General features: G+C 39.5%; 1 protein-coding gene across 5 annotated transcripts in view; it reads left to right on the top strand.

Annotated features, from left to right (window-relative positions):
- Positions 1-25,190, top strand: part of CADM1 (cell adhesion molecule 1) — a 116,350-nt gene that overhangs the window by 62,561 nt on the left and 28,599 nt on the right. For all 5 annotated transcript variants that reach the window (XM_053452675.1, XM_053452673.1, XM_053452672.1 and 2 more), the window contains 6 exons: positions 4,815-4,961; positions 7,503-7,655; positions 8,127-8,264; positions 8,456-8,617; positions 23,364-23,460; positions 24,986-25,158. In XM_053452675.1, the coding sequence (XP_053308650.1) occupies positions 4,815-4,961; positions 7,503-7,655; positions 8,127-8,264; positions 8,456-8,617; positions 23,364-23,460; positions 24,986-25,158 (870 nt within the window). The remainder of the gene's footprint in view (positions 1-4,814; positions 4,962-7,502; positions 7,656-8,126; positions 8,265-8,455; positions 8,618-23,363; positions 23,461-24,985; positions 25,159-25,190) is intronic.

Here is a 25,190-nt window from a genome sequence, read left to right as displayed (position 1 = left end):
GTCAACAGTGATTTTGCAGTCTGTGCTATATTGTCTTTTTTAAAGAATCTGGGCTGCCATGAAGTTCCCGATAACCGTTGCCATCAGAAAGTTGTGTATCTACCTCGGTAAGAGAGCATGAGTACCAGCACTTCAGTAGATCAATCCGACAGAGAAGTCTCTTCACGGCAAAAGCTTCATGATGCTGCAGTCTTTGCTCTAGAAATGCTTTTCTATTTTAGCCCTGCCATTTTAGCACATATATTAACGATTGGTGGGATGTTTTTGTAAAAAAAAGTTGCTGCATTGCCGGTTCTCTGAAATATAAAGTTTTAACCCTCCACCTTAGTCCAAAAAAAGTTAACGTCAAGCAATCAAAAAAGTTTAGCTGTCCTTGGCATCCTTATCACTGCATATGCAATTTGGATTTGCCATACATTTTGGTTGTCTTGAAAATAAAGGCAATTCGATATTTTGAAACTATATTTTGTAGCATAATTCCCTTTAAATGTAGTAGAACATCTACAGTCGTGCAGTCGAAATGTCAGCCTACAGCAATGGGCAAAAGCCTTAGTTCTTGCCTGGCGCCTGGATCTTCTGCTCCTCAGTAAGACTGACCAGGTCACTTCATTAGGTCGCGTTAGACTGGTATAAGTCTTAGCAGCAGGGCTTTAATTCCGGTCTCTGCACAAAGCGCTCTGCTCAGCATTCTCCTGGTGTTCGGTGTAAATTCTCTCTAACGAGATTCCAGCTCTAACAAGCTCACTTCATTAATTTTTACAGTTTATTAAAAAGCATGAAGTAGAGTTCGTGCTGTCTGCTCGGTATCACACATCCCTGCGCCAATTGAGTGAGGTCCACTCCAGGGGTACAATGTCCACTTAAATAATTATATTCTAATTTGTAAAATTATTATTCATGCAGCATCCTCTCAATTTTTGAAACAGCGAGCCCCATTGCTGCAAACTCTAGATTAGTTTGGTGCCTGAGGAACTTGGAAATAAACACACTTTCCCACGATTACAAACTAACACAAGACAAAATCAAGCTTTTGTGCTCCAGACTCCATCCCCAATGTCTGTTGTCATCAGTAGCCCTGTCCTCTCCTCTGAGGGATTTCTTCATTGAAACAGCCGTTAATGAAAGTAACTAAACACAGTCAACTAGTCGGAACACGTGCAGATCTCTGCTGAAACGTCCTATGTTCATTTTTTATTCAGCCGCACAAGGCCTTTTTAGTCCTTCTTGAGTTTTTCCCAGACTCTCCATTGCTATCTGATCATACCCAGAGCTCTACTTATTCCAGGGGAGTGGTGGCATCATGAGGGCCAGCGCTAGATGTACATGGAGGCAGGGCTAGCCCAAGACCGCCTTGAGTGGGCCAAATACAGCTCTTTGGGCAAACTGACCCAGAGAGTTCATCACACCGCTCATCATTATGATCTTCAGATGAGACATCTGGCTTACCGTGAGGTTGATTTGGTCAGGGATGGAGGAGATATGAAGGTCAGAGTTTGTTTGCTAGATAGGGGTGTTCCAATTACACCATAGGTTTACATGTCTACTTTCTGAGATGATCACTGTGAGTACTGTGCATGGTTCTCTATGGCTTGGGAGGCAGTCTGCCATTTTACATTTGGTTTAGAGTCAATACAGTGATAATGGGTACTTTTTTCTTAATTCTATTAAGAAGCATGTACCTAGGGCGTTATTGTCCTAGGAACAACCCAGTCAAGGTGTTTTGTAAGAGGCCCAATAACACCTTCACAATGCATGCTTTTAAAATTAAATAACATCTCATTAGTCTGCATTGTGCAAGAAGGACTTGCCCATTCTAGAACGAGCAGCTCGGTGGTGCTAGCCCTTTGGAATGCACGGTTAAGAATGGAGAATGAGAACGTTCATTTTCCCTCAGCTCGCCTACAGCTATATTTCAGCCCGAAACACGATGGTGCGTGTGCAGATTATATTCCAAGCTTCAGCGGTGTGATACGTCCTGAAGAGTAAGAAACAAATTTATTTTCTCTATTGGGAAAACATTGCATTTATTTTTGTTAAAGATAGCTGATGCTCTGTTTCTTAGAAGTGCAGCCTGTGTGATGAATCCATTATGATAGAATTTGATCTTTGACTTTCCCATCTTTAGAACCCTGCAACGAAAAAGCCACATCAAATATTGTATCACAGATATTTTGCAAGCAAAAGCATATGTGACCAGAACAGAGCAAATTTCACAACAAAACCTATGTTTTATATAAAAACGCCCCATTATTTTAAGAGCTGTACAAAGTACCTTTTTTTTTAACATCTATATATCTATCAAGGTGATCCCCATTCAATTGATAAAGGTCTATGTGGATTATTAATCCTATATGAATAAAAAGTGGCAGATTGTGATTATGTAGACAATGTGGATTATTCCTGGCTTTGTGCTCCCATTATCACTCCATCTACTAGTTCATGGCTGGTTTCAAGCTCTGTGGATTCAAGGTTAGATCATTGTTGCCTCCTCAGATCTTTGGAAACCTATGCTCTTGCAACTACGTTGGTTAGAATTACGCAAAGGACCATGTCTGCCCCCTACAAAATTTGTACCAATTTTTGGTTGAGTTTCAGTATTTGTGTTTTGCTTTGTTTTCTTGGTCAATTACGAAATTCTTGGCAACTTCAAAAGAAATGTATTTTAATACAAACAAGAACCACAATATATCCGTACCTTTTTATATGATATGTAAATGCACCTGTCAATACAGCAAATGGCAAGATTATCCACACCCATTATAAACTAAACCTCGCTATAGAGAGAAGGATAGAAAAATGGAACTGTATTTGAGAAAATTGTCCCTTGGAGACGCCACGCTTCAGAGTCTATAAACCCATCATATTAAGGGCTGTCAGGCCTGTAGATTGTTTTCAGTATATCTCATCAGTGTGCTTAGTGACAAAAGGCCCTTGTCTCCTCTCTGACATGTTAATTTGCGTCGTTATTCTGCCATGGACTTTTCCTCTAGTTTTATTGATCATTAATTAATAACTATACATCATTAGCTTTCCGTGGGAAGGGACAGCTTTTTCCCCTCTCTGCTTTTGACGTAGTGCGGGTTTTTGTATGCTACATTGTAGGCAGTGCCATACTTTTCCTATGAAATAGTAATATTTGCTTGTGGCCGGTCATGGTCTTAAGGCTGTGTGCGCCACGCACCTCTTTTGGTGTTGAGTCAAATATATTCTCCATCTATACATTCTCCTCAGATCCGTTATTCATGTGTTTTGAAGTGTTGCATCTCGCCGTTGCCATTGTTAGAGGACAAATTTTGTAGAAGCTTTAACATTTGCAACACCCTGAAAGCCCTGGTGTCTTCAGCTTGAAAACATTGATGCAAATCATGACTGGTCAGTAGAAAGTCCATAATCTTTTATTGGGTGAGCCTGCCTAAAAAGCATGGCTGCTGTTGCACCTCGTCATTAGTTTACTGTAATATAAGTTTATGAATAGTTTAGATATTCCACATTTAAAAGCTGGACAACACTGGAGTATAGTTGCATAGGATTAGGCTGTGTATTTTTTCTGGTGGAATACAAGTTTTTCTGTTAACGTTTGCCAACTTTAATCCCAAGCCTGTAGACCACAAGTGTGTTATGCGTGTTTAACAGGGACGCTAGGGAGCTGTGTGCCTATCCTAATAGCACACATAAGGATGCGGTCACTGCTGGCCTTCTGGGAATCAGGGTCGTTATTCCTGAAGCATGTCCTTCTGTGTGACGCCCACCTCGTCCACCCCGGGATCTTGGCCCTGCCACAGACCTGAATGCATCTCTTCCTGATTAATACAGCACATTGTTCCTCGGGTCCCTGCAAACTATTGTGAGTCATAGGATAACTGGAGCGGAGGGGGCGAAGAGTCCATATCGATAGAATCTACCATGCACTCGTCAGCTACAGCAAGAATGGCTACCCACGCAATGTATACAGGCAGTTGTACATCTGTATTATTGTAGAATTAGCAAAACATATAGGAAACACAGTGACGTGGCTATAAACAATCGAAAATTAGACATTTTTAAACAATTTGAAATTACGATTTTTCTTTGTCCTAAATCATGTCGGGCGCTATGCATCTGGAACTGTTTGGGCCACAGGGGTTATGTTTCAAAATGTTGTTGTTAATTGATATTGGACCGTTAGCACTGTACAGCCAGGCGGCTCAGTAATAAAGCAGTCCAGCGCATGTTTAGCAGAGAACATGCTCCATGTGCATCTGTGTTCAAAATATATTTACAGAAAAATAATGCATAGAAAACCTAAAAAAGTTGCAGAAAAGGGATCGAATCACCATAGAAATAACATTTCCTTTTACCCTATACATCCAGATGCTTTTTATGTAAAATACTTGTAATATGCTTAAGAAAAGCTTCAGGTAGTGGCCCAAGAATTGCCACCTACAAGTAGAAGAGCAGCTATCTATAAAGTTCAAGCAGATTGGTAGATTTGACCTGTTGTTAAAGTCTACAGACATAATCACTCCATGTGTTTTGGCAAACTATACATTTTGCTGTTGAATTACACTGACTCCAAGCTGTAGTTAATTTTAGTACAATATACCAGTTGTGACCTGGTATGTACCATTGTTTCAATAAGGACTGATGTTAGAGCAACTTGGTTGCAAACCCTTCTTTATTAAGTTAACAGATATGATTATGTGTGTGTTGTGAAGATTAATGTATGAAATGTTGCCATAAACAATGTGTATTTGTATTACATTCTGAATTCTAAAAGAAATTTCATATAGTATTATTTAGCTACTTATCCTTACATGTACTCATCACCCTTTCAGGAGAGCACCAGAACCTAATAACAGAGAATGTGACCGTCGTGGAAGGTGAGGTTGCGACCATCAGCTGTCGGGTGAAGAATAATGACGATTCAGTCATTCAGCTACTTAATCCCAACCGGCAAACCATCTATTTCCGAGATTTCAGACGTGAGTTACTCTTTTCTTACATATATGTAATGTGTAAAGAGGGAAAATCCTTTATCTTATGTAGAATATAGCATGCCAACTTGTATGTGTTGGCTGCCCCACACTGTTATGAGCTTCGGGTATTCTTAGTTGTCTTTCTCCATTTTTAGAGCAGATAAGGATATGTCTCAAAATCAGTGTTCTGATTGGCTGGAAACACCAATAATTAAATCAGTACTAAATGCTGATTTTTAGGTGCCTTGACATATAGCACCTAAACTATCTCTAGTCTAAAAGGCATGCATTGGCTGTCACACCAGTCTTGATCTCAGAAGATTCTAAAAACTTGCACTGTTGAGGACAATTTCCTAACACAAATGAAAATAAACCTATGTATATTGGTAAATTTCATTTGGCTGATTAGACCGTAGCTATATTTCATGCATGTTCTCATTTAAAAATTCTAGGACATTTTAAAAAAAAATGTAATTCTTAGCTGAGATTAGCTGACAATTAAGGATGTTATACTGCATTATTTTCCTCCGCATTGAAGGACACCTGGACGCAGATAGTGCTTCTCCTTCCAGCTCTGGAGAACATGAAAACGAATATGTTTTATTTACAGCTGACTACTTTTAGTTTAATTAAAGGGAATCCATCAAGAAAAACACAAATGTGTTGTGTACCTCCCCGGGTTACAATCCGTGTTTAAAGTACTATCACTTAAGAAATGCAGTTCTGTCTTCAACATACAGTGCCCTCCACTAACATTGGCACCCTTGGTAAATATTGTTTTTATTGTTTAACCTTATGAACTTTTCTTTAACAAATAACCATGAGATCAGAATATTTTGTGCATCAAACAATGGCAAACATAACAAAGGTTTATCAAAAAATAAAATGTGTTATATATGTGCTGTGCTACCTCCCTTTGCCAAGATAACAGCTTTGAGTCTTCTAGAATGCCTGATGAGGTTGAAAAATACATGGCAGGGGATCTGAGACCATTGCTCCATACAGAATCTCTCCAGATCCTTAAAATGCTGATGCATCCACAGGTTTTGGATCTTTGTCCTGCTGAAAGATCCAACCACAGATGTTGACTTCATCTGACCATAGAACTTGATCTCATTTGAAGTTCCAGTAGTGTCTGGCAAACTGAAGATGGTTGAGTTTGTTTTTGGATGAGAGTAGAGGCTTTTTTTTTCTTGAAACCCTTCCAAAGAACCTGTGGTGAATTAGATGATGTTGGGTTTCTGATCCAAGACTCAACTAACTTCTAAAATTCTCCAGCTTTGTTCCTTGAGTTTTTCTTGGCCACTCAAACCATCCTCTTCTCAGTGCGTTGAGACAATATAGACATATGTCCTCTTCCAGGTTGATTCATAACATTTCCGGTTAACTGGCTCTTCTTAATTATTGCACCAATGGTGGAAATAGACATTTTGAATGCTTTTGCTATTTTCTTATGGCCACTTCCAATTTTCTGAAGCTATATATTTTTTCTTTTATGCACAAACCTGTGTTGTGTTTGCAATTGTTTGATAGCCATGAGCATTTTGTGTATATGTCCAATACTAGTGTAATTAGTGGAGTTTCTTTATATTCCATTTAAACGTGTGAAATATTTTGGTACGAATTAATGGGTAATCCCAATAAAGATTTATGTATAGCTCCAACTACGTGTATGTCAGGATTAATAGTGTCTTTGCTTACGTACCGTACATGTTCATATGCTAAAAGCATATTGGAATAACGTGTAGAAACAAGAATCCACTTTTGAGCTGTTCTTCTAAGGTTTTATGCTCGGGTCCTTATTTTATTTGCCCTTTCACCTGCGTCTGGGCTTGAGTTGGCAACTGTAATCAAAACTGGTGAAGGTTAAAAAGATACAGATGTCAACCTTCGTTTTATTGATGCATTTATTCTAAGAAGCTGAAAAATCTAGCATTACATGCAAATTGTTACCTATATGAGACAGATAATTACAGCACATTACACAAGGTGATGGTTAAATGTAAATATGATTATACTGTTTTTGATGATAGTCTTTAACGGCTTCACTGTAATATATTCCCTCCTCCCTCTTTGCCCCAGAATATAACCCTAAGAACAGCTGGTTCCAGTCACTTATTTCTCCTTGTTCCCGTGAAGATGATTGAGCCTCTCCTATGTTTTAAATGTAATAGACAAGGTTATTAAAACCGTGTCTTTCCAGCCTGCCTCGCGATGACGCTCCAGAGATGAGTGATTCCTATGAGATCAAAATATACGGTTTTGTTAACCGTGGGGGGGCATCTGATGGAAACGTTCTCAATGACATTGTTTCATAAACTGTTTCTACCTGGTTATCTGCAAATAGGTCTCTGTATACCAGCTGGGTCGCATTTGGTGTTATGTAGCATACAAAAGTTGTATGTCACATTCAAAAGTTTGACTGATCAATTGTGTGCTATGTTTGTATTGTTGAGTTTAGTCATTCAAACTATTGGGTATGGCATATAAACAAAGTATTGATCTGTGTTGTCTAGCCATACTGAACCATATTGTGTTGCTCCTCAGCTCTGAAGGATGCGCGGTTCCAGCTGGTGAACTTTTCCAGTAATGAGCTGAGAGTCTCTCTCTCTAATGTTTCCATTGATGATGAGGGGAGGTATTTCTGTCAACTCTACACGGACCCACCACAGGAAGCATACACTATTATCACGGTGCTTGGTAAGGAGCGATCAGGAGACAGCTGGTAGAAAGCGGGTTACGCCACAGTTCGGGCCACAACCTGAAGATTTTTTTGTGTGTTTCTCTTGTAATTGCACATACAACAAATTGTCCAGAGCAGCGATTCCCATCCCAATCCCCAAGGCATTTTTTTCCAATAGAACTTTTGAGGACTGATTTGGGAACTCTTGGTCTAGAGTAACTGTTGCTTTAAGCTCTAGTTAAATAGTAATTGAATCATTTATACGTATCTGATGAAGGATAATTTATATAATATATAATTTTTTTTTTTTTTTTTTACATATTTTTTTTTATGGGGGGGGGTCGGATTGTGTAGTAAACATTTAAATTGTTTTCTGTCCAAATTTTAGACTACTACTACTACTACTACTACTACTTGTGTGTCTACTACTTGTGTGTCTACTACTCGTGTGTTGTCTTAATTCTGACAGAACCTTAATCTTGTTTTAGTTCCCCCACACAACCTGGTCATTGATGTGCAGAAGGATACGTATATAGAGGGAGAAGAGGTGGAAATGAACTGTACAGTGATGGCGAGTAAACCAGCAGCAAAAATACGTTGGTTGAAAGGAAACAAAGAGCTAAAAGGTAAGTGCTATAAATTGTAACCATGGGGGTTGTGATACAGCTGGACAGTGGCCATTTCACTACATTTATATAGGGCATAGGATGCTTGGGATGTTGAAAATCAAGCTTAAGCGTTTGGTCTAGGGATGGTGATGATGGTGATGTGGGACTGGGAGGTACTTGCTCTGAATTTTCCGATGGTCCCCTCACAGGTACTAACACAGAAGTTGAACCCATAGAAGATAAGATGTTCCGTGCACACAGCCAGATTACTCTCACTGCCCTTAGAGAAGATGATGGCGTCCCTATCGTGTGTGTTGTTGACCATCCAGCTGTGAAGGATCTCCAGACCCAACAGTACCTCGAGGTGAACTGTGAGTATCAGGCCTTGGTGGTGTTACAGTGTGAATCCAGCATCATATCAGTGCTACATTGTGTGTAATTGGATGTGTAGTTGTGTGTGAGAACATGGATGTGTAATTGTGTGTGTAAATTTATACATTCTGTAGTATGCTACAGTAAAGACTTGGTTGCATATAATTATACCATAGTTATGAGTTTTCCAGGAGTTATCTAATTACTAAAGAACGGAGCAACATGCCACCAAATTGTGTAAGCTGACCACACTTTCAAGAAAGTTAAGGAATTGTTAGGAGGGCAGATAGTCCCATTGTCAGGGTTGTTTGTAGATTCCATGTCCAATAGTAATCAGAGATCTGTAGAATCAAATAGATGCTTTTGCTATTCCTTTGGTTGGTCAGCATGTGAAAGAAGGTTCTGAGAACAGTAGAAGAAAAAAGAAATGTTTGATCTCCAAAGATAGGCAACAAAATTAAGTACCAAGGGTGCAAAATGTCAGTGGTGGGAAGGACTCTGCAATTTGGATTCTGTTTAAATTAGAAAAGACACGTCAGAATCTGATTGCATTATACAAATATATTCAAGGTCCTTCCAATGATCTCTCAGAAACTGCGTATCCTCTTGGCTGTAATGAAGACACAAGGTCATGTGTTAAGTTTGTTTCTTTTCCAAGGAAGTAAATATTTCTTTAAAGTAAGCCAAGGAAGTATTTGAAAATGAATAAAATGGATCCATACTAGATGCATCTGAAAGGAGGGAAGATGCAACGTATACCAAAAATCAATCACAGTTGTCTGCTAGGTGCTGGTAAACTTAATTTGTCCCGAAATCTATAGAATGTTGTTATTGTAAATCTAAATATAGGCAGACTGATATACAATGCTGTCTGCAGACACAACAAAGGAAAATATATATATAAAAAAATATATATAACGCGGGAGTAACCTACACCTCTTGTGTTGAAGGCTGTAAAGCATTATACCTATGTAACATTTGATCCATGCATGTTGGAACAGTAAGGCTAGCATGATGTAATGTGTGTTAATGCACACGTTTGTCGATGCTTAATGTATGGAAGTGAGGTGGATCTCCAATGTGGGACATTACTAGCATCCATTTCTTGAGGCACATTATACAGCAAATAGGAAAAGCTGCACCACAGAATAAACAATACACTGAATATAATTACGGAAACAGCACAGCCAACTGTGATGTCTTAGATTTATTATAGAAATTCCTTTTCAAGACATGAAATGGGTCAGATTCTAAATCCATAAAGCGACCGCTCATTTAAGGGAATAAAAAACACATTTTTATTTATTTTTTATTTTTTAATGTTAACCTACAAATGCATGGTGAATACATTTTAATCCCTGGATTGGCAGACCCACCGCCGTCTCTTCCCTGCAGGCTGTAGTGGCGGAGAGAATATTAAATGGGGAGAGACAGAGGTTTGTGTACATTGTGTATAGCCCTGCAGTTTGTGGGATGTATAACCTAACTGGAATCCAGTACTCTGTTATAATCCCGCATATTACATGTGCTGGTCAAGAACATTTCTTTACGTAGCCTGCTTCGAGAAAACGGGTTTTGAAGAGAAAAAAAAATGTCCAATATGTCAATCCTATAGCAGACTGCAATAGATTGGTGGAAGAGAATGTTTATTCTTTTATATTTCTTGCAACGAAGAAGCTAGAGATGTATTCACTAACCCAGGTGTCTGTGTGTGCAGGAGAGTTTAGCTTCTCACTATTATAAATGCCAGTGCCAATGAACTTCACTTCCAGGATGCCAAGGTGGTCCTTCGTAATGTATAGGTAATGAGGGGTGACCTCATGAAAGTGACCAAGGGTCAGCTCAGCCCTTCTTCCTGGAAGATCTCACTGGCTTTTTGTTCTGTATACTGAGGGCATGCTGTTGGTCTGTCCTGCCGCTCTCAGGTTGGTCAACGCACCTATCTGGCTGCCTGGAAATAGAGATAAATTCAGGACTTAAATTATGACTATATTACAAATCACAGGCTAACCTAACTTTCTCTATCTATATATCGCCTTAGAAACGGTTTTATTGGAAGGGTTTTTATCCAAATGTATTAAAGCACGGATCTCAGATTTGCACAACACAAATACACTAATTAGCAAGGAACTTCAATATGGTAACACCTAATCTGTTCCTTCAAAAGACGCGAGGAAAGTAGCAGGTCGCGGTGTCCAGCAGCGAGGGGTACGAATTATGGGACGTTGTAATCAGCTACCTGTCAGCACGGGAACACTAGATTGCTCTGCGGCTGCTGTAGTTAAACCCCCCCCTGCGTCTGTAATGCGTTCTGCTTGTTTTCAGTTCTCTAAGCAATGCACATTGCGCTTTTTGTAGGTTAAGACCTTGCACATCAGGCTATAAAATATCTCATTTTGTCTACTAATTTCATAATGTAAGGAGAAAATCCTCTAAACGTCATGTGCGTCATGTAATAAGAATCTACATTTTAGCAGATGGAAATGTGCTGTCCTCTGAGAATATACATGGATTAGGGACTGCCCAGCATGATGTATTCTATGTCCGAGGTTAGAGGAGCCACCTGGTTAACCGAATCAATATATATCTCGCTGTGTTATTGATAATGACCACATGTAGGCTCAGAGCAGACGGATAAACACCATAGGCTTGCTTTGACTTGCTTATGATCTACGTGCAGTAAGAATATATAATAATAATGCTTGTGTGCAACGATCAGAGTCCATTCTATTTTAATATATCACTTTTACTCGCAAGTTTTACCAATTTTTTTTTCCATCCCTTCAAAAATCCACATGTCCGAGTAAATCTGTTTGTGTTACTTCATTGCAACTTGGGATTTTTTAAGAAAACAAACAAAACAAAGCCTGCTTGACCCATTCTATAGTTTTTTGTGTCAGCGTTAAATATTAGAGTATACTGCAAGTAAGGCAGAGAAAAGGTGCGGCTGCTTGTTTACTTTGTCACATTGTCAAGTCCATCTCCTTGCGTCTAGTGACATGCACCGGAAAAACGCATTAATGTTTTATGAATCGGTACATGCACACATTCAGTCCCATAACACTTTATTAGAAGCAAAGCATTTGGCTTCTAATAAAAACATTAGAGAAGAAATCCCCAGGAGCCACAGACCTGTATCTTCTCCTATCCTGAGAAGCTCATGTGGGAAGAACTGGGTCAACTACCATTACCTGAGGGAACCCAGGAACGGTCCTAGGAGGTAGTCTCTGCACAGTTTGATCTGTTCCCGATCTTCCCCTTGGAAATGGTCCCCGTCTGAGTTTGCTGCTCCCCTGTGGTGACTCAAATAGCTGTAACCATTGTGATATCTCTGGTCGCACGTCTAGTTTTTAAGTGTTCGTTATTCATGAGTTGGGTTTCACCTCGGGAGGGCAGGGCACCCGTTCTCCGAAATCAGCTCCTGCCATGTCTAGTCCAAAGCATCCAGGTAGCCAGAGCAGGTATTATTATTATAAATTCTCGTCACGTTTTAATCTCTTGTACTGCGAGGAACATTTCTTGCCTCTGCAGGCACAGCACATGTGACGAGTTTCTTGATTGCTCATGTTCTATGTATTAATACTGCTTAGTATATATTGAAGCAAGTGTGTGTGTGTGGTGTATGTATACGTAAGCGTGTGTGTGTGTGTGTGTGTGTGTGTGGTGTATGTATACGTAAGCGCGTGTATAAGTAAGCGTGTCTGTGGTGTGTGTATAAGTAAGCGTGTGTGTATACGTAAGCGTGTATACACATACACACACACACACACTACAGACTGCTGTTCAAATGTTAGGGGTCATTTAGAAAGTACCTTGTTTTTGAAAGAAAAGCTACATTTTATCGGTTTGAAGAACATCAAATTGATCAGAAATACAGTGCAGACATTGTTAATGGTGTAAATGACTATTGTAGCTGGAAAAACATGATTTTTATTGTCGTCATGGCATATAGAGGCACTTTTTCACTCCCATCACTCCTGCGTTCCAGTGGCATGTTGTGTTTGCTAGTCCTGGAAACAGCTGTGACCCCAAACGTATGTGTGAATACACAAAACATCCTTAGATGTAATCACCTAATTTTCAGAGTAATGTTAAAAAATGACTGAAATGATTATTTAGAGAAACAACATAGACTGCAATGATACTCTTACTGCAGGGCAATCTGGCCAACTCATAAAATGTATTTAGCTCTTAATCATTGATCAGCGGACTACCAGTAACTAATGCATTCTTTTTTTATTATCAGTATTATTTATTAGTTGAGCTTCCTTTATATAACAACTTAAAACTTCTTCTTAGACATTATCTCATAGCAAGCTCTGAGTATTGTTCCTTTTTCTAGTGAATTGTCCACTAGTAGGCGCTGCGGAGCACTGATGAGCTGCGATTGCATTGTGTAGAGTCCGGTATGTGCGGCGTCACAACTCGCAACAATGATGTGTGAAATACTGCAGTGCACATATTGAATGAATGACAAAGCACTGCAGGATGTCTTGGTATTAATGAACCAAACACAGATCTACGTGTAATCACATACTACTACAACATCTTCCTTCTATTAATTTATTATTATTATTTAACATTATGTCATTGTGGCATGTGCTAAAATTGAAAATATATATAGCACTATTGTTCGTAGTATTTTAGGGGTAAGATGCACAGTTGGATGACAAGACCTTCATTTTCAATAACTTTGAAAGTATTTTAATAATGCATTCTTTACCTCTAGAAAAGAAAGGGTTGCTTTGTTAAAATGCCCCCTCTGAGGTCCTTGCTTGGCACAAGTGTTGGCTATCAGTATGAGGAAAGTCTTCCCATTGCAATCAATAGGAGTGCTTTTTGCACATGCGCTCAGGGGGGTTTCTCAAAGGAAATGGTGAATAGCTTGTTCGGATTAGGAGGTCTTCATGTCTGTAATACAGGAAAATAAATGAGAAGCATACTTTAGTATTAGCGTTTTAGAATTTCTAGTCTAATATTATGCAGGATCTTCCTCCTTCCCACACATTGCTGTATTTGTTTGGAGTTGAGGGGTTAAATATGCGTTTAATTATTACCCTCCTTATTAACCCTCAAATCATGATGATAGGGATGTGATGTTTTCTGATGCTGTATGTCATAATAGAGAAGCATTACTATGATAGAAGCGGTAGAGTAAAAAACTATTAATATACATATGGGCCAAGTGCCCACTTTCATAGCAAATTAACCCTTTCAGTCCAGATCTTATAAATAAAACAAGGCTCCATGTGTTCTATACGTAATGCACTGCCATGTATACATATTGCATACCATGAACCGTATTTAATTTTTATAGGACAGTCAAACAAAATGTTTACTGAAGGACTAAGCTTCAGAAATGCATCCTTGGTAATGTATAATTTAATAACAAAGAGTTAAAAATGCAAGAGGCCTCCAAAATCACAGGTATTAACTATGCATTATGCAGGGTCAACCTGGGTTTTAAGTGTTTAGGGTGGTCACGAGAAATTGATTTGATTTAGGCTTTTCTTCTGTTCTGTTTGAAAGCATTCTTACTTTACAGCATGTTCCCCCCACCTGCCTAAAACTTTAGCAGTACTGTGTGTGTACTGTATGTATGAATGTATGCGTGTGTATGTATGTGTGTGTGTGTACTGTATGTATGTGTGTGTGTGTGTATATATTTATGAGCATAGACTTCAACACGTCCTACAGCAGTAATAATGAAATATACATCAGTTCCTATAAAGCACAGCTGATGTAGGTGGGTTGAAATTGATTTAGCCTTCATATTAATAAATCAGTAGACGTAATAAGTCAATTATTGAAGCGTTAACCGATGATGATCAACGAGGAGGGGTACAAAAAAACCTCTCGCAGATTTCATTTTAACCCTTTTTAACCCCTTAATGACAAAGCCCGTACATGTACGGGCTCAAAATGCATTGTTTTCAATCGGTTTAGGGACCGCCCATTGTCCTTAAGGGGTTAAAGAGAGTATCCGAAAGATATAGGGATTATAGCAGGGGAATTCTGTTACAGCTCTTATCTTTATTTAGTATAATACCGAAATCATCTGTTATATATGGTTCAGCAGCATTTACTTATTCAAATACAAAAGTTCATTCATAGTATTAATAAATAATACAGCACAGCCTGGAACAAATATTCCGGAGTCAAATGCTGCAGCATAGCTGTAATAACAATTGGGTAAAATATCACAGCAGAATATTTAGGGTACTGCAGCAATTTCTTATTATGCGTAGTGTCTCTGCACATAAAATCCCCTAGTACATCCATTGCATTAGTGAATGAAAATCATTCATTGTATGAATGAGGAAAATATTACTGTGTATTCCATCTCAGTTTCTATTGGTTGCATACAATGTTCCACTGTAGAATGCAGACAAAGGTTTATTCATTAACGCGCGCACACTTATTTCTTTTTATTTTTAATGCGTAAGAGGAGAAACCCTGTATTTTTATGCAGCTATGTTTGTACCGATTGAATAGATAAAAACGGGGAGGGGAACATGTTCCCTCGCCTTTAGAGATGCCAAAAAAAAAAAAAACTGGCGCATGCACAATTTATACGACTGTATTGTGTTAATAATGCCAGTGTAAGGATTCTGCGTGCTTGTGTTTTCATGATCATCCCTCATTATGAATAGCCCATAGGTCACTCACGGACTAGCCCTACAATCAAGTTTGATCCAGTGTATCCGAGTAAAACACTGCTGTCTTCAATCTCTAGGCAGTGGGCCCATTCAACCTACTTGGCACCCCTTTAAAGTTAACTGGGGTTATCCTACCCGTGTGCAGATCCCCCTTTTCTGCCTCCTATAGGCAAGTGGCAACGGTAGTTCTAGGCTGTCAACGATTTTCGTTATTGATTAGTTGGCCGTTCAGTTAGTTGGTCTTAGGTACAGCATGCGCTATTGTTTTAAAGTTTAACGTAAAAACTCCCCATCCCTCCCTGTCTCTCTCTCTGTCCCATCATTAACGCCCCCATTCCCCTCATTAACTCCCTCTCAGCCTTCGGTCTTATCTGGTCCTCAGTCTCTCTCTCATCCTATCTCGTCCCCTCTCGCCCTTCGGTTTGATCCCATCCCCAGTTAGATAATGGAAGCAATGTTATTCAGTAAGGAAAACCAGTTTACGTAATTGTTTTGATTTCTAAGGGCCGCTATCCCTTTAAGCAGTTAAATACTACAACCCTGTCAGCGCTTTAATGGTTTAAATACCACGGCACATTTCGGCTATTAAAGAATGAAATACTGTGGCGTGTTCATCTTAATTACTAGTGAAGCACCGGAACACATCCTCAAGGTTTAACCAGTTAACTCCTGCAAGGCCTGATTGCTGCATTTCGTGTGTGTTTGTGGAGCTTTATGATCTCCATGTAAATGGGTAGTATGGTATACGGTGTATCCTATTAATATTTTGAACTGGTACTGCAATGTCCTATACATTATTTTAATTGCTAAGGTTAGGGCTGTACAGTGTATACTGGTGTGCTCTATTAATGTGATAATCATTTACTCATTAATACTAAGCAGACCTATTATACTTAATGTACTGCAGTTTTTAGTTTTTAAAGCTATTCATAGAATGTGGCAGTACAGTTGGGAGACTTAGATTGCATTTATAGATATTAGCCATGAAATAGATGAAATAATGGAGGATGGAACATGGTTGATAAATGTTTTTACATTTTAATCAGTTATTAAGCCAACATGTTGCTCTTAAAGGTATAGTTAATTAATCCAAACAGATTTATCATACATGAATGCATTGTATAATAATAAAAAAATAAAAATGCAGCAAGCCAATCACTGTGAGGGAAGTACTGTCAATGAAATCAATGGGAGAATCAAATGCTCGAGAGATCAGGTGCATGGTCGCTTCTGAGCAGGAGATACATTTGGTCAAAGGCGTTTCCTTCAAGGCAAAGTGGCCGGGGCAGGAAAACATCCAAAATATATATAGATGGTTCAGATTAATCCCTCTATGGGTTGGAACGGAAAAAGTTAATTGTAAGGTTAACCCTCAGCCACCATATGCATTAAACTACATACAACCTTTTAACAATATCCTTTTGGAAATGTGATCTCCAGAACTGTGCAGAGTGCTCTATAGATCGCTTGTCAGACCTCATCCAAAGTGGCATAACAATCTCCATCTCCCTGCTGCTAATGTCTACAGCTATACAACCCAGTATATAGAACTAATATTTCCAAGCTGCTCCTCCTTCAGAACAGTGACCCCAATGCTATATTCTGCATATTTTTACATTCCAAATGCAGTATTTTACATTTATCAACATTAAACTGCAGCTGCCATACTTTAGACCAAACTTTTAATTTACTTAATTCATTTACCATTTGGCTTGTTCCACCGGAGATGTCTACCCTGTTGCACACCTTTGTATCATCTGCAAAAAGACGCAATATCCATATGTAAAAAGAATGGGTCCCAATGGGTTAACAATGAGGTGTCCCTCTGGTAACAAGACCTCTAAACCAGTAACTACAACCTTCTGCCTCCTGTCATTCAACTATTTCCTTATACGTTCATAACTTAACATACACGTGGGCACTCTAATATTTTATTAGGAACAGGCAGCTGTGTTTTACTAACCAGAATTTGACCTCTCATTCCAAGTGTTAGTAGTTGTATTAAAGAAAACACTTTTTTTATGAAAAGTGGAATATTCACAGATGTAAATGGTAATGGATGATTACACTTTGGTCAAAGAATGTAGTTCCTATTGTGCATCAATGTAGTTAATATTTGTCATCAATGGTGTTAATGGCTGAGAGGTGTTTGTGTTGATGACATGGGGAGGATGCCGTAAGTTTATTAGTCAGGGATGCCGACACCTTAGGGAAATGGACTATGAGATAATGCACGTGGCTGCGTCTACATGCATGCATGCATAGACAACAGGAGCTTCAAATGATGGGTTTCTGTGAGTTTTTGATGTGAGATCCCCTGGGGGAATACGTTATTTAGCATAATTCTTCAATGAAAGATAGGATATTATACACAAGTCTATAGAGAAGACTGTAGGGATTGGGATTCCAATGACTTTATACCTTTGCACAGACTCTAAAAAGCAAATTGAGAGGAGTTCCTATCAGACACAAAGATCTTTATTTGACCTTAAAGCACTACATTAAAGTATGAAGAGGGGGTCAGACCTCTAGAGATCAGAATTTAAAGCACCTGTGCCCATTATTGTTTTAAAACATGGCAGGACCTTTGCTGGATCCACACCTTGATTGTGGCTTAAACCCAGGATGGCTTGTGGCCATGTTCTGCTGGCTGCTTACTTTTAATAATTACGTTCCAGCATATTGCTATACCAGTATTAGTAGAAGTAATTGGTACATAGTACTGATGAGCCAAATAGTTCATTTATATAAATGTTAGTGGAACACAGTATCCAAACATACAAAAGGTGCACTTTTTTTTTTTAATTTATTTTTTACAGACGTTAGAGGACATTCGTAGTATTAAAAGAAAAGAAAAAAAAAAAAAAAAAAACACGGTTTCAATTTAAAATGAAACATTTTTTTTTGAATTTCATCTTTTTTTTGCCGCTGTACAAAGTTTCGCTCAGACCTGTTTCTCCTCTTACTCATTATAGCTCTCCGGGCTGCTTATTATTCCTTCATAATGTCCCTAAATTGAAAGTATTGTGAAGTAATGTCCCTGTAATTGGCAAACAGATATGATCTGATCTTCATAAATTGGCAGGTGCTGGAATTTCCTGCGACTCCTAATGTGTAATTCATTTATTCAAACTTAATGTCCATTAACATTTTGTGAGCGCTCGTTAGCTTTAATAATGCATTTCTACCTTTAGCTTCAGCCACCCAAAAGCCAGATTTAGATCAAAGAGAGAAGCTTCATCAGATAACAAGACTTCTCTGGCGCCTGGTGTTTTCACTCTTTCTGTCCTACCCTCGGTGTCAGAGGTCTGGGTTCAGACAGTAGTGGTGCTTAAATTAATCCAAAAGCACAGATCTATGACAAGTGCCCTGCTGTGTGAAGCCGAAAGACAAGGTAAGAAAAGGACGCAGACTTCCATACCATCCGGTAGCCATTTTATGTACATAAGCTACAGTACCTTGAATTTTCAGATCGCCTCCAAAGTAACGGATCATGCTTGCCCACGGCCTCCTGGTGATTTGTGTGTCATAAAGTAGCAAATGGAATATCCCATGTTTTTGAATTTTGATTTATCTTCTGGAGATTGCTGCAAGGGGTGGCTACTCATACGAACAATTCTGGTGTGAAGTTTAACAAGTGGTCTTATTACCATATTAATTGAATTGTTCTATCGATCGCTATGGTGATAAGACCATTTTTATTCTTTTGTTCCCAGAATTGCTCTCGAAAAGATAATCCCCCTCGACAGTCGGATATGAGATGTTGTAGTGCCCACATAGGGTTTTTTGTTGTTGATGATTTAATGATATGTGATCATCCCGATGAAATCTCTGTTGACAATTCTGTTTGAGTAGAAGTGATGTAAATCAGAATATCTTGACCCTGTCCCAAGATGAGTTTGGTTGCCATCATTTCTGAGTCGCGAGTTTTAAATGGTTAATATGTGGAAGAGCCACTCAGTTATAAAGTTTTCACAATGATGAGGTAGGGACAGATAGATGCTAAAGTTATTTTTGCTGCTTGGCCATAGAAGAGTTGCTTGAGTATGTATTTCTATGAGGATTAGTGATTGACAGAAACCTCTCATGCAGAAGAATTTCCATATGGTTGTTACACTTTGACTCCCTTTATGTTCCTTTTGTTTTTTGCTAACATTGTCTACATCATGCCTGGGATGTGGAATTAAAAACATCTCTACTGACATTACTTTAGCAGTGCATACAAGCTCTATTTCCCCCACCATTTTCAAGCATCTATCACAATTTCCTTTCTTCATACGTGTTGAAATCTTGGCTCTCGCTCCCTATAACTGCCACCTCTCCATTTAATCTCACTTTACCTTGTTACTTTGTCACTGTTCTTTTTTTACTTATTTTTCATTGTCCACCCTCCTTTAGTGCTTTGTCACTGTCTCCTTTTTCTCTATCGATGTGTCTGTGGTTCACTCTATCACCCCTTCCCATCTCTGTCGTTGCTCTCTGTTTCTCTTCAGTGTACCCTGCTGTTCAAGGTCAAATGGAGGTGGCACTGGGGCTTAAATACTAATCTGCCACTTCAGAGGTTTCTTCTCCGTGTATGAAGCGTCTCTGTCCAGTCTCCTCTCCTGAGCAATGCATTGCCCCCTCCTCCCACGTACTTCACTGAACAGCATTGTGCACCCAAGCTGAGAACAGCCCATTACTGCCCTAGCGCACACACTGTGTCTCGCCGTTATATATGACACTCGGACGGATGTATCAGTGTGGAACATGGCACAGATCTGTAGCTTCGCCTCAGCGTGAAGGCAAATGAATTTCCTTCAGCCTGAGCAGCTTCAAGTGTGAAACTCGATCTGCAAAAATAGATTTCATGTTGTTGTGATATAAATCTGTCCTTTATTTCCTGCAAGCCAGCACTATGTTTATTTTTCTTCAAAAATTCCCCAAAAAAGAAAAGTAATGCAATTGGACACAAGGTTTCAGCGTGTAGGTGCAAGGCAGCACATATCTATGCTATCCGCTGCAAAACAAGGATAAATACTTTAGAAGGACCTTAGAAACTATGCTTTTGGCTTCCCCGTATATATATATATACTTTTAAATACAAATATCTTTTGTATAATAGATTTAATTACCGTATTTGCTCGATTATAAGACGACCCCGATTATAAGACGACCCCCCAAAATCAAAATATTAATTTAGGAAAAAAAACAAAAAGCCTGAATATAAGACGACCCTATAGGAAAAAAGTTTTACCAGTAAATATTAATTCATGTAAATTATTCTTTCATGTTTAATAAAAGCTATGATTGAGAAAAATATATTTTTTAAATTTCCTTTTATTTGCCAACCTGCCCCCCCCAGTTATGCCACTCTGCCCCCAGAAATGCTTTATACCCCCCTATTTGCCACTCTGCCCCATGAAATGCCTTATACCCCTATATGCCACTCTGGCATATAGGGGGTTAAAAGGCATATCATGGGGCTGAGTGGCATATAGGGGGTTAAAATGCATTTCTGGAGGTATATAGGCATATCATGGGGCTGAGTGGCATATAGGGGGTTAAAATGCATTTCTGGAGGTCCAGAAATGCATTTTAACCCCCTATATGCCACTCAGCCCCATGATATGCCTTTTAACCCAGCATGTACTGGCTGCCTTGGCTTGATAGGAGTGTGATTGCTGTTAGCAGTTTGATATATATATATATATATATATATATATATATATATATATATATCAAACTGCTAACAGCAATCACACTCCTATCAAGCCAAGGCAGCCAGTACATGCTGGAACCTGGGGATGATAGTAGTGGGATTACAGCCTCCCTATGCCATGCTACAACCCCCACCCCCCTTACACATCCATGCTATCACACACAAACACATTTAAATACTCATTCATTCCATTAATCACACATACTTCACACATTAAACACACATTAATCACACATACTTACCCAAAAACCCTCCCCCACCCCCTTACCTGAACTGCAGATCTCTCACTCGAAGACTTCTGCAGGGGACCGGCTGTAGAGCAACTTCTCTGGCCCCGCCCCCAGAGGAGGGAGGGGGAGATAGAGCTCTGTGAGGACGCTGCAAGCTTCCTGTCCTCCTGCTTCTAACAGAAGAGACGCTGCTCGCGACCGGTAAGCAGCATGGCCCCAGCAGACATTTTTTTGGGGGTCTGAGAAGACGACCCCGATTATAAGACGAGGGGTATTTTTCAGAGCATTTGCTCTGGAAAAAACCTCGTCTTATAATCGAGCAAATACGGTAGATATGGAAATTGGCAGCAGATACAAACCATTCAGCCTATTTAGTCTTTTTCTGCACCAAAGACTCATTGGTCTTTTCTTTGACTCAGGAGCCATATGCCTATCCTCTCATACATGTTGACATCCCCTCACTGTCTTAACCTCTACAACACCTACTGTTCCACTAATAGCCCTTAAGCATCTTGAGAAGAAGAACACAAAGCTACTTGTATAAGTTTGGATTCTGTTTATACAAATGTATGAATCTGTGGTGGAGCACTCTTACGTATATTACCAGAATGAGAAACAATAACAAGCAAAATTGGGGACCTATTAAAAAAATGTTCCCTAGGATGCTTATCTTTCCCTACTCGTTCTTCCAAAGTTCATCCTTTTTTTCCGCCAAATCTCTCAACCTATACAACCAGACAAGATCTCCAGGTAGTGTGTAACCACAGCTATGATTAGATTAATAAAGAACTGAGTTTGCTGGAGACTTATTGGCCAGCCCTTTCTGCACATTGCTGACCAAGTATTAATGGAACTGTAGCTGTATAACCGTTCAGGGTGTCTGCGTTTACATGCCAGGTGCTTCCAGAGTTGAGGAGTGTAGGTGCGCCCTCGAAACGTAAAATTTGGGCGGTTATTGAAGTGATAAAAATGAGACACGGGCGCAACCAGGGCACAGCTAGCTTTGGTATATGCATTCTTCCCCTCCTGTGCCTCCTTAAAAAAATGTTGTAGGCAACTACATCACCCGTGGAGACGGATCCGGTCATACAATGTACTTAATGAAATGTTATACTATCAGTGCATTTTCCATTCTGACTTACTTGGCTAATGTTATTCAAGTGTCTTGTGAGCTATAGTTCTTTATAGTTCTCTAGCACAGAAATAGAATGGCTGGTATGTCACCCCATTATGTTTCTCGCCCCTGTCAATAACTATTTATTTGTGCGTTGTACATTGCAATGATGACCCTGTTTGAAAGCTATTGTGTAATTTCCGTTTGTCCTTGTGAAACAAAATAATTCAATGATGAAAGACAATTTAGCTGATTTAAAGGGAATTTATTTCAATATAACGGTTGTTCTTTAGCATTCCTTTAATGAGCTCTGAACTCCATTGTTGAGACAATATTGCATTAATGAGCTGTTCCAATGCTGCAGAAGTTGGGAAAAGAATAGGGAATGGTGTCTCTTGTCTAGCAGCTTTTGCTAAAACACTCAGAAGATGTTTTATCTAGCTTTTTAAAAAGATGAAAAAATAATGAACTTTGCCAAATAACAGGTGGGCACCAAATATAATTGTATAACAAAGGTATACGATTTTAATTCATACCTGTGTGTTTGGATTTATCCAAGGTTTTTTCATCACTTTTGGTCTGTGGTCTTGTGTGCTGCGATCACGGAATATATAGGGTTTTGCGTCTAAATACACCAAGCCACAGACATACTGATGATCTGTATGGTGGTAAGATCTTTCTGAACACGAAACATGCCATCAAACTTTACATGTGGAATAAAACAAACGCAGAACACTGTTAAATCCTCATAGATAATACTAACAGGCAGACAGACTACAACGGGACAACACGCTTTAAGTATGTAACAGCACCATCTGCTGTCGGGGTGCTAGTCACACATAACCGGTCCTCTGAAATTGCTGAATGACATTCACGTGATGAATAGAGATGAAGAGAGTAGTCCTGGAGAAAAAGTTATTCAGTGAACCTTGCTCAGAGGGCAGGCATGTGTGTATTATGTCCGTTTCAACTTCTAGACATGTTTTTTTAGCTTTAATATGGAAATACTAACTGGCCTTTGTCTCTTTTTCCCCCCTGCAGATAAACCAGTGGTGATGGTCCAAGTGAAGTACCCACAGGGTTTGACCAGAGAGGGGGAACTGTTGGAGTTAAACTGTATAGCAGATGGCAAACCCAGGTAAATTAGATCAGATATTACAGGTTTGCTGGACTGATCTGTTTTAACTTCCTACAATTACTGCAGTAGGATGACAATATGGGGTACAGCTGGACGCCCTGTTGCACACATCCACGGTGGTCTCTAGGTCAGTAGGAAAATCTTTGCCTTGGAAAAACCAATACTAACTGTAGTATGGCTGTGAAACAAATAGGAGAGAGGTCTGGGCCTCGCTAAAATCTGGCCAATTTTTATGCCACTTAACTGCGGATTTCACTGCGGATCTGTAAAATTTGTGTTAGAAATAGAAGTACTAAGCGTTCCAGCCTTGTTCAGCTATTTTTTCAGTATACTCTGAAGAATGTGTTTGCTTTGTATGAAGGTTTTTATTTATTTTGTTTAGGAATGTACAGCTTACCATGTAAAGGTTGAGATCTCATAAGCCAAGTCATAAAATATATATAGAAGAGAAAATTAATTTCTGAATGGGGTACCATGGGTATGGATACATTACGAACGTTCAGTCCCTGCCCCCAAAAGCTTAGTCGAACCTTCCTAGTCTGTGAGCTCTTTTGTTAGACAACAGCTTCTGTGGAACACAGAACAGACACACGCAGAATTCATACGCTGTTTAGAAACCATTAGCTGTTCTACTCCCACGGAAAGCCACTCATAAAAGCATTATACCTGGAGAGAGTAAATGTAGGCATAGGAAGGAGATACTATTACTCAAACACGTGCAAAGACTTGGGTCAACGGGGATTTCATTTGGCAGGCTTTCTGCGTGTCGCGCGTTTTTTACCCGAGACCTGAAGTGTTATTGAAGTTTATCCCTGACCATCACACAGAATGCGACGAGGTTTGTGTGGAATCGCGAACATTCCATCATCTGTGGGGCAGCTGTCCAGCGGCGTGTGCTCTTGAATAGATCAATGGCAACCTTGACGACAATAAGCTAGTTTGACTTCTTTGCTGCAGCGTGAGGGTTTGCATTGCTCGTAATAAAGAGGCTTTTTGTGTTTTACTGTTTTGAAGCATGAGTAACATTTGAATCCTGCCCTTTTTCATGTTAAACTGTGATATTTTATTGGAACAGTATGAAAATCCATTATTCTGCTAGAAACACATTAGTAACCGCCTATCGGTAGGCCATGATGGCATGTGAAAAGTCCCACATCCCCCTAAAACAAGTGTCCCTCTTTGGCCACATATGAAAAGTTGGGAGGAATGTAAATGGTTAAAGGAGCCAGTGCTGTTCTGGATGTGCGTTCTCCCCTTTTTATTTCTCTTTGTGGTACAAGGTTACACTCTCGTCTCAATGAGTGCATCAAACGGTACATGACAAGCAAGATAACTCGGCATTAATGCTGCAGGAAATGGGAAAAATAGTTTTGAACTTTTTCCGCTCCTGTTGCAGACCCGTCATGCCTCTAAGCGCAATTATGCAAACTGTGCTAACGGTGGTCTAGACGCCTCCGGTGCTGCTCTTTAGAAGTAGCCGTTTTAAGAACCTGTTTTCTTGATCGTTTTACTTTCTGTATTGCAGGCCAGACAGGGTTATGTGGCAGCGTTTAGATGATGATCTCCCTGAACACGCCATCATTTCAGGAGAAACCCTGCTTATCAACACACTTAACAAAACAGACAATGGCACATACCGCTGTTTAGCCTTCAATGCCGTGGGCAAGGCATCGGGAGATTACACGCTATTTGTGCACGGTGAGTGTTGACGGCTCCTCTAGATTGGATAT

The sequence above is a fragment of the Spea bombifrons genome, chromosome 12 (genome assembly GCF_027358695.1).
Source record: "Spea bombifrons isolate aSpeBom1 chromosome 12, aSpeBom1.2.pri, whole genome shotgun sequence".
In the NCBI taxonomy this organism is placed as follows: domain Eukaryota; kingdom Metazoa; phylum Chordata; class Amphibia; order Anura; family Pelobatidae; genus Spea; species Spea bombifrons.
Note: the sequence above shows the minus strand (reverse complement) of the source record. Positions and strands in the feature narration are given on the sequence as shown.